Raw genomic sequence first — 10122 nt, forward strand, 5'->3', positions numbered from 1 at the left:
AGCTGAATGTCTGACGGGGCTTCCCAGCTTCCGATTGGCTGCAGGAGCTTCCTGCTTGGTTTCTGAACATTTTGGAAGTCAAACAGACTTCCAGAATGGATTCTGTTCAACTTCCAAGGTACAACTGTATTTGGTTCCTCAGGTTCAAGGAAAGGTACTTTTGGGGGTCTGAGAAGATTATTCTGGGAGCTTATGCTCATCACTCTCAGTTATTTCTTGTTCTCCAGCAGTCCTGTACCTGATCTGACTCTTTAGCTGGAAAGTCTGCAGCCTCTGACTTGGAGTCTTGACTGTTGCTGGACTCTGAGGTCATAATAGCTTGCAAGAATGGAAAACCAGGCTGGGTAGGCTGTCCTCAGAGGCTGATGAACTCTGATAAATTTCTTATGCCTGCAGGGTTGTTTCCCCAGTGGACAGAGCTTATGATCCTGTCAAGGCTCTTATTTTGTTATGAAAGAGAGAGATGAGTGTAACCATCAATACAGTTATTCCCAAGGATTGCATCCAGTGCTGTGGTGATTGCATTGCTCTCCAGTATTCTGAGAAGCAGTGGTTGATGAAACAGTCTGGATGAGGACTAGAGTGCAGGTGGCAGAAATCAGGTTCTGAAGCTGGCCAAACTTGTGTTTGAACCACATGCTAGAACCAATCACGTCTACCCCATGATGATGAAGGCAGGTGTATCCATCACATCCTTGAGGAGCCAGCCAATATGGTTGTTCTGCGTGCTCTGCAGATTATTTACCCCATATTTGGATGGCATGCCCTGTAACATGCTGTGAGCAGTTTACAATTCACTTTGAGGGTAGAATTGCTTGCCTTTGTAGCGACTTAGATGCCACTGTTTGAGTAACGTTATTGTGTTTCTTCTTATCTTCACTTTGACCCATACACCTTTTTATTTTATTTTTACTTTTGAACTATGTTTATATCTCCCCAAGGTCATGGCTCAATGGCAATTTGAACTCTTGTCTCCAAGGAACTAGTCCAGTGCTTTAACCACTATATCACACCAGCTTTCATCAGCCTTTCTTTTCACCCTCTTATTCTATTTGCTCTCGTATTCGTCACTGAAATAGTCTTCAGGTTTATTAAAGGATTTATTATTATGCAGTATTATCAGCACAGTCATATGCTCTCATGCTATGTTGATTTTCTGTCAATGTCACTGAAAGATCAACTTCACTTGTGGTGATATTTTTAGAAAATTGATGCATTTTAGTGAACTGGGAGAAGAGTGGGGTTTTTTACTCTTTATGAATCTGACTGATTGGTCACCATAAATATATGGTTACCCGCAACGGCTCCTGCATTGGTCCGTGACTGTAACTAGGAAAATGTCCTGGCTGTGTAGCATTAAATAAGCATTTCCTTACTTTAAGTTTCATGCAGTTTCAATGTACTGGTTTACTGCCACATATCCAGATTATGCTCATGGGTTTTATACTCTGAGATAGAAAGATCTCATGTTAGGAAAATGTCAGACAAGCTACCTATATTTTAAAAGTAACAAATAAGGAGTCAATATTATATGAAGGATATGGCTGTGGGATACTTGAATCATAAGATACAATGAACTGCCTTATATTGAGTCAGACCAGTTGTTAATCTAGAACAGGGCTTGTCTCATCTGGCAGGCAATCAGGCTTGTCTCAAATGCAGGTCTTTTCATTCACTTTTATGAGATTCCTTAACTAGTTATGCCAGTGGTTGAATTTTAGGTTTGCTACATAAATGGTGGGTGATATTCAATGCCATTCCTACTCAAAGCAGACCCACTGAAGTTAATAAACATGACTTTTTATTTACTTGTTAATTTCAGTAAGTCTACACTGAGTAGGTCTGAGTTGCATAAAACCCAGTATTGTTCCCTTACACAGAGATATGGCTCACCCTTTTGTAAGGATAATTCCTTCCAGTAGCACCTTAAAGACCAACTAAGTTAGTTCTTGGTATGAGCTTTCGTGTGCATGCACACTTAAGAAGTGTGCATGCACACGAAAGCTCATACCAAGAACTAACTTAGTTGGTCTTTAAGATGCTACTGGAAGGAATTTTTTTTATTTTGACTATGGCAGACCAACACGGCTACCTATCTACTACTGGAACCTTTTGTAAGGGACCACTATAATTTTATTGGGTCCTGTAAGAGGCAGCCACATTGCCTTTGTCCAAAAGAAGCTGATGGAATGGCAATGTTCGCAGTGCCCATGTTGTTGCTGCTTACCAGGAGGTAGAGGGTGAGATGGTGGCAAGGCTGGTGCAGTACAAGCATATCAGAAGAGCCAATCTAGCACACTTGCATGTATTTTTGCCCTGCACCAACCTTAGCACTGCATCACATCTTCTCCTCTACCTTCTGGTAAGCAGGAGTGACATGGAAGACAGAAAATCAGGTGAGCACTGCCATACCATCACCACTGAAGCAGTACTGCACTTGTCACATGCAGAATAGAGGGGGGAAATATCCCTGAGAGCATTAGGACCAGAGGCTAGGCCTGAAACCAAATATGGAAGCATAGGCAGGGCAATGTGGGTGTGGTGCTTTCAAACAAAGAACCCTTATATGCATTCTGAAGTAGAACAGCCAAGAGAGAAACTGCATGTCACAGTCAGCTGTAAGCTTTTTTGTACCTTTGGGGTACATATTCCATGGGAAACTTTCTTTGTTGGCTAACATTCACAGAGTTTCATAAGATTTGGAAGGGACCACAAGGGTCATCTAGTCCAACATCCTGCAATGCAGGAATTTTTTTTGCCCAACGTGGGGCTCGAACCCATGACCCTGAGATTGAGTCTGATACTCTACCAGCTGATCTATCCCAGTGTGTTTACAGTGGGATTCATTCTTTTATCTTTGGTGTCATTACATAATGAGTCAGATTCATGTTCCCCCCCCCCAACTCATAACAGTATGTTCTAAAAAGTAGATGGTATAAAACAGAACTGTTTGACACTAAACAAAAAAGGAGAGAGAGGGAAAGAAAACCCTGTGTTGAATCATAGCTGTCAATACAGATACAGCACAACATTAATGTCATGGGCTCAGGGGCTGAGCCACAGGGGAAGGAGGAGATGGAGAGCGAAGGGGAACAATCTGAGGGGAGTTCAGGAGGGTATGCCAGTGATCAGAGGGATTCCATGAGTCTCTCCAGCGAATCAGAGGATTCCCAGAAGGGGGGCCCCAGAGGCAGGGCAAGGGGGGCCAGTGGGGAGTCTCCAAGCGGCAGCTGGAAATCAGGGGTAGCTTCCCCACCAGAGCATAGCGGGGGGGGGGGAAGAATCCCAAGGGTCAAAACAAGAGCCTCCTGCAGGAGGAGAGAGTGAGGCTGGATTGACCACGCCTCCGTCAGAGAGTGGAGGGGTGGAGGGAAGAGCAGGTCCGGCCAGCCTCCCTGAAGGAGAAAGCAGTGAGGGGAGCAGTGTAGCCGTTAGGAGGAAAGTAGGCGGCTGGGCGCGCGCGCCAAGTTCAAATGTGGAGGTGCGCGGGCCAGCAGAAAACCCGGATTGGGAGCCAGGTCCTAAAGCCTGCCGGAAGGGTGGGGAGGAGTCAGAAGAATCCGCCTCCGAAGAAAGTAGGAAGGAGGTAACCCCAGAGGGCAGGAGGACCCGGAGGAGAAAGGAGCAGAAGGAGGAGAGGAAAAGGTGGAGCAAAGCTCGGGTCTTGAACTGGTGTAGGGGCGGGGAGGAGTCAGACGGAGCTTCGCCGGTCTAAGGACTCAGACGTAGCGCTGCGCGCCACGGATGTCAAACCAACAATGAACCACAATAAAGACTTTTGTTTATAAAGAGCAACTGGCGTTGGTCCTCTGTGAGCTAGGACCTGAGGCAGCGCTGACAATTATGTATTTATATTACCCAGCTGAGTCCTGTCATTGTATGGAATACAAAACTGATCTCCCTTTTCTAATACTGTATGATTCTTGGGTCATTAGCACACTGGTGATGGCTTTCTCCCAGTCAGTATTGAGAAGGTGCATTGTTCACTGTGCTTATAAGCCTTCATGGAACAGGTGCTCTTCAGATGCAGTTGAACGCCTTTTCCCGTCAGCCCCAGACAGGAGTTGTAGTCCAAAATATTTAAAGGCCACCAGTTTGGGGAAGGCTGGTATGGCTGTGGTGGCAGGGGGGCCCACTGCAGCAGGACAGTTTCTCTCTTCATTCAAGCCTGCTGTGAACTTACTTCCTTGGTTATGATAAAATAATCTGTTGGCAAATTCAGAGCAGATAAAAGAAGGAACTTCATACAGCACATAGTCAAAGTATGGCATGCACTCCTACAGGAGGCAGTGATGGCCACCATCTTGGATGGCTTTAAAAGAGGATTAGACAAATTCTTGGAGGATATGGCTATCCACAGCTACTGGTCATGATGGCTATGATCTACCTCCACTGTGACAACAGGGTGCTGGACTAGATGGGTCATTGGCCTAATTCAGCAGGCTCTCCTTATATTCTTACATTCTTACTAGACATTACAGTATACTATCCCCATGGTCTGTAAAAGAATGGGGGGGATTAAACACTTCTTTCTGCTTGGAGGCTTGTCCCCTGTCAGTTTTACGACTGAGTCAGGCTACCTTTTCAATGAGTCCATCACCCACACCGAATATTGATGTCCACATCACAGATTCACTGATAGGCTATAATCTGATTTATGTGAGAGCTTGTAACTCCCTGCCATTGTGTCCAGCCTGGAAAATGCAGCTGAAATCATAAATGACTGTAGCACTCTGCCAATGCTCTCACAGAAGCAACAGCTTAAAAAAATTTCAGTCAGTGGAATAGGAGAAGATAGGTATAGAAAACAAGAAAATATTCCACTGTGGGGACAAACTATCATGGCATTTTCTCAGGGCATGAGTTTGAGATTTTTAAATGAGCAAACTAATTAAACTGAACAGTTTCCTGTTTCCCCCTTCTCAGCAAGTAGTTGTTAATGCCACAAAGGAAAAATACTATTTAGATGGATGTAGGGAGATGGTAATAAAAAATCTTAAGCAATGAAACGGCGTGACTGTTCGCTCCAAGACATATATTCCATTATTTTGGTATTTACAAAAAATGATAAAATAAAATTACTATTCTAAATCTGGACTCATTTACGCATCTCCCAAGGCCAGAAATTCTAATTAAAACATATCTGACAACATACCTGGTTTGGGGATTTTATTGGATTAATTATCATTTGAAAAACCCTCTGTTTGAAAGGAGCTTTATTCTTTCTACTTTAGCCCACTAAAGCATTGGTTACAAGGATAAATCACCCACTGTACTTATTTCATGACAGTACATTTATAGGGAACCTCAGGCAAAGGGGCCAAAGGCAGCACTTCAGTTCTCTTGACCTGGTATTCTCTCCAGGCCACACATCCTCCTGAGCCACATTTTCCATCCCCCCTGCTTTGCACCTTCATTCAGTGTTTTCCTGGTGAGAATATGTCATTGAACTCCAATAATGCTTCCTGTTTACCTTGGTGGAGGATAGAGAAGGATGTGTGAGTATGGATAAATTAGCCTGCTATGCAAAAATAACATTCACATTCATTGCTCTGCTCATTTTTGCTTTCCAGAAGGAAATGTGTCCCTTGGGCTAAAAAAAAAAAGTTTCCCCAGCCCTGCTGTATTGTATGCACATACAATGCTCATGAAAGTTTCACAGAGCCTAGGACTTGCCAATCAGAAGGTTGGCGGTTCGAATCCCTGTGACAGGGTGAGCTCCCGTTGCTCGGTCCCTGCTCCTGTCAACCTAGCAGTTCGAAAGCATGTCAAAGTACAAGTAGATAAAGTGGTACCACTCTGGTGGGAAGGTAAACAGCATTTCCGTGCACTGCTCTGGTTTGCCAGAAGCGGCTTAGTCATGCTAGCCACATGGCCCGGAAGCTGTACGCCGGCTCCCTTGGCCAATAAAGCGAGATGAGCACCGCAACCCCAGAGTCGGCCACGACTGGACCTAATGGTCAGGGGTCCCTTTACCTTTACCATGCTCATGAAAGTTTCACCTAATTAGTCTCCCATCACTCCTGGCTACACCAGTTCCCCCACCCACCCCACCCAATCAGCGGACTGAGTACGGGCTGCATAGGCAGCAAATCTATCCTCTTACTGTCTGTGCAGGGGTATTCCAGAGAAAAAAAGACTTACTCTTTTGAGACTGCATCTCATGTCTTTTGGCTGTGCAGTTAGGACTGTAAGCAAGGACCACCTCTCCCCATATGAACCAACCCAGATCCTGCAATAATCATTTGACGCCCTTCTTTGTGTGCCTCCTCCATGAGAGGTCCAGAGGGTGGCAACACAAGAACTGGCGTTTTTGAGGTACATTTGTGGAATGTTCTCCCCTTCCTTACATACCTTTAGGTGCCAGGTGAGGGGAATTATTGGTTTGTTTTCATTTTATTATATATCTTGTGTTCTCTTTTTATATTTTTATGTTGTGAACCACCTTGTGATCTTTGGATGAAGGGTGGTATACACATTTAATATACAACAAAAATAATAACAACAAATATATACCCTTAACCTGCCCCAGAAGACAAAATGAGGATTATGATTGTATTTGCTGCTGAAAAAATGCCATTATTGGAATTATTGCTATCATGCAGCTCTTTAGCTTGGGCTTTGACACATGAGATGTTTGTTTTCAGGGCCAACTGTAACACTGTAAATACGATTTCTTTTAAGTATTTTTTATTGTTCTAACCCACCCTGGGACCTCCTGCTGAATGGCAGGTAATCAATTTATCAGCATCAGCATCATTACTTCATATTCCATTCCCTATTCTGAGAACTATATTTTAAGATAGTGTTGCAGAACAGTAGCACATGAGTTCCCTGCTTCCATTTTAGCACCAAGAAGAAAAGAGTATGCCTTGCCAAATACAGCACAAAACAATAATTAGGTTTGCTTGCGGTTTGCCTTGGAACACTTTGTGTCCCTGTGTGGGTGGATCTTCAAAAGGAGAATAGCCAACATGCCTACAGAAGAGACTGAGGATTTAGTCTCTAACTGTTTACAGTTAGAGTGATCAAGACTCTTTCCCTTTAGATGCTTTCCTTAAGATACTAGTCAATGCAAAATCATGTCAGATTATCTCTTATTCAGAAGGCTGTTGTGAGATAAGACTACTAGATCAAAATTGGGGGATGGGGTGTAAGAGCTGTGCTGTTTGCTTAGTGAAGTTCTGTGAAACTGATGTTTTCCAAAAGGAGAGTGACAACACCCTATGCAATTGCTGATGGACCCAGAGCAAGGCATGGGTCTGCCCCAAGTCTCATACTCCTTTCCCAACATCTGTATGAACACTGCAGACACCTTATAGGGAGGGAGCCTTCATGTGTAAAGCTATATATGCAAGGCTTCACAGGATCTCAAACCCCAGTTGATTGAGGTGTCCAGATCCTATAGACACATGCATACAGTATTTATAACTAGGAGCACAGTGGCACCATCTCTGCAGACATTTTTGCTATGTGCATGAACATAGCAACAGGAGTGCCCAGCAAGGAGCACACAACATCAGGAGGCAGGGCTACCTGCTCCTTGCTCCTATATTCACCAACACAGGAGCTATGAAGGCCTTCAGACGGCTAATATGTTAAGGAAATCCTAAGGATCCCTGACACCACTTCATGGCCAGAGGACAAGGCACCACAACAGCACAATTGCAAGCAGATTGGAAGAATAGAAGCAATGTGTGGTGAAACGGTCTCATGTTGCTTTTAAAAACTTCCTATGAATGGCTCGTGAACAGAAGTGAATCAGTTGACAGTACTGATGGCTTGAATGAGAGAAAGTCCTCAACTATTAATAGACCATGGGAAATCGAAAGATGAACTTGCATGTATGAACTTACCCTAAGTGATAACTGATTATATTCTAGCAAGCTATTCAACCTGTGTTGCATGAGGTTAATGCACATGAAGGTTATATTTGTGCATATTGAGAGTAATATTTTAGAGTAACTCTTGAGGGGACTGAAGAGTCTGAAAACCAGCTTAAATGCTGCCTACAAAAGTCCATTATCCATGGCACTGCTCTATGCAGCAGAGACATTGATTCCCCCTCCCCCCCACTTTGATATGAAGTGCTACCATGGCTATGGGTTTTTTTGGTAATTTGCATAGAGGAAGAATAATACCTAAGCTGTCTAGTTTCTTTAACTTGAAGGCATTTGCCTAAAGCTGCTGCAAACCACCCAAGCCGTTCTTAAATTCATTTTGTGCATTGCTGCATTGTACAACCACCTGTTTCCACTTCCAGCAGTAAATCCTCATAAATCCTTCAATCCACAGCTTTAGTGAGAAAAGTAATTTCTGTTTTGACTTGACACGTACATTTTAAGTATCATGACAAAAAGCCACAAATTAGTCACTGACATCAATCAAATACTTATTCTACATGTGTTTGGTATCATTCAGCCCTCCTGCAGTAGATTTATCTGGATCTGGTGGTCATCAGGTGATAATTCCTATTTCTTGTATTGACTTCTGAAAGCACTGACTATTTTCTGTGTGCTTCATTGAACCATGTGTTGTGCGGAACTCTGTCAACAAAAACTCAGGGTATATGTATAACATTTTTGTACAGGTGGAATGTAATTGGGGAAAACAAAACAGAATATGAGAAAAAAACAAGTTTTTTTTGTTTTTTTGGTATTAGGCTTTTTACCTTCTGTATATTTTGAAATGTAACTGGGTCAAATGAGGAAACTTAAGCTAGCAACCAACAACAGAGATTCAGTGTTGATGCGACATATCACCTTTTAAATAATTCTTATTGTATTCTCAAGGAGGTGAATCAGATTCTTTCCACCAGCTTTACACATCTGCCATCTTTGCCAAAGCTGCATTAAGGCCCTACTATCCAATCCAGTGAGTTGCTGTGCCCACCCAGCAGCTCATCTGAAATAATAATAATAATAATAATGATGATGATGATGATGATGATGTATTATTTGTACCAGACCCATCTGACTGGGTTGCCCCAGCCACTTTTGGTGGCCTCCAACATATATAAAAACATGATAAAATATTAAACCTTAAAAGGCTTCCCTATATAGGGCTGCCTTCAGTTGTCTTCTAAAGGTTATGTAGCTACTAATCTCTTTGACACCTGATGGGAGGGCATTCTGCAGGGTGGGTGCGACTACCGAGAATATTACACTTAACTGGGAGGAGAGTTATTGGGTTGTTGTTTTAATTTTGATTATATATTTTGTGGTTTTATATTTTGATTTTGTTCTGTGAACCACCCTGAGACCTCTGGGTATAGGGTGGTATATAAATTCAATAAATAATAATAAATGATAACAATCTGCCTTATATCCACCAGGATTACCCTGTCTACTTAGAGATGTGCAAATCATCCCCAACTCCTTGACAAATGTCACCTTTCTTCAAGTTCTTTTTTCTACCAAGAAAATTCCTGCAGAGATTTTGCCTGAGTAAAACTTGCCTTAGATTTTATTCTAGCCGCTCTCTCCCTGCAGCCTGCAGCGGTAACAAGATGGCCAAACGAACCAAGAAGGTTGGGATTGTGATTAAATATGGTACCCGATATGGAGCTTCCCTGAGGAAAATGGTGAAAAAGATTGAAATTAGCCAGTATGCTAAATACACTTGCTCCTTCTGTGGCAAGACCAAAATGAAGAGGAAAGCTGTGGGTATCTGGCACTGTGGCTCTTGTATGAAAACAATAGCTGGTGGCGCCTGGACATACAACACCACTTCAGCGGTGACAGTGAAATCTGCCATCAGAAGACTGAAGGAGTTAAAAGACCAGTAGAAGCATATTTTTGTTCCACTGTTGCTCTTCCTCTACAGTTCATGTCCTTATTATTAATTAAAGGTGGTTGTGAACATTGGGGGGGAAATTAAAAAAAAAAAGATTTTATTCTAGCCATACTTCTGTAATCTACACTGCAGTTATTGAGTCCTCTCTACAGAGCTGCAGCAGAGCTATACAACTTTCATTCCTGTCGTGGGCTACTCAGTTGCTTTATAGTAGCTTTTCCAGCCAATCAGCAAGTTTTCCATTAAGTATTCTCTTGGGAGTTGGTTTAGATCAATGATAGCCATAGCTGTCAACTTTTCCCTTTTCTTGCGAGGAATCCTATTCGG

At 42.9% G+C, this 10122-nt stretch overlaps 1 protein-coding gene across 1 annotated transcript; it reads left to right on the top strand.

Moving 5' to 3' along the window:
* The first annotated feature begins 9482 nt into the window (after positions 1-9482).
* On the top strand, positions 9483-9866 carry LOC310713868 (large ribosomal subunit protein eL43-like). Its single transcript, XM_083518432.1, has one exon. The coding sequence runs from the start codon at positions 9509-9511 to the stop codon at positions 9785-9787; it is 279 nt and encodes a 92-aa protein (XP_083374558.1). The 5' UTR covers positions 9483-9508; the 3' UTR covers positions 9788-9866.
* Positions 9867-10122: the final 256 nt, after the last annotated feature.

The sequence above is a fragment of the Podarcis liolepis genome (assembly GCF_965112155.1).
Source record: "Podarcis liolepis genome assembly, chromosome: 8".
Lineage (NCBI taxonomy): Eukaryota > Metazoa > Chordata > Lepidosauria > Squamata > Lacertidae > Podarcis > Podarcis liolepis.

Coding starts and splice junctions, on each gene's coding strand:
- LOC310713868 (XM_083518432.1), top strand. CDS start 9,509: ATGGCCAAACGAACCAAGAAGGTTGGGATTGTGATTAAATATGGTACC.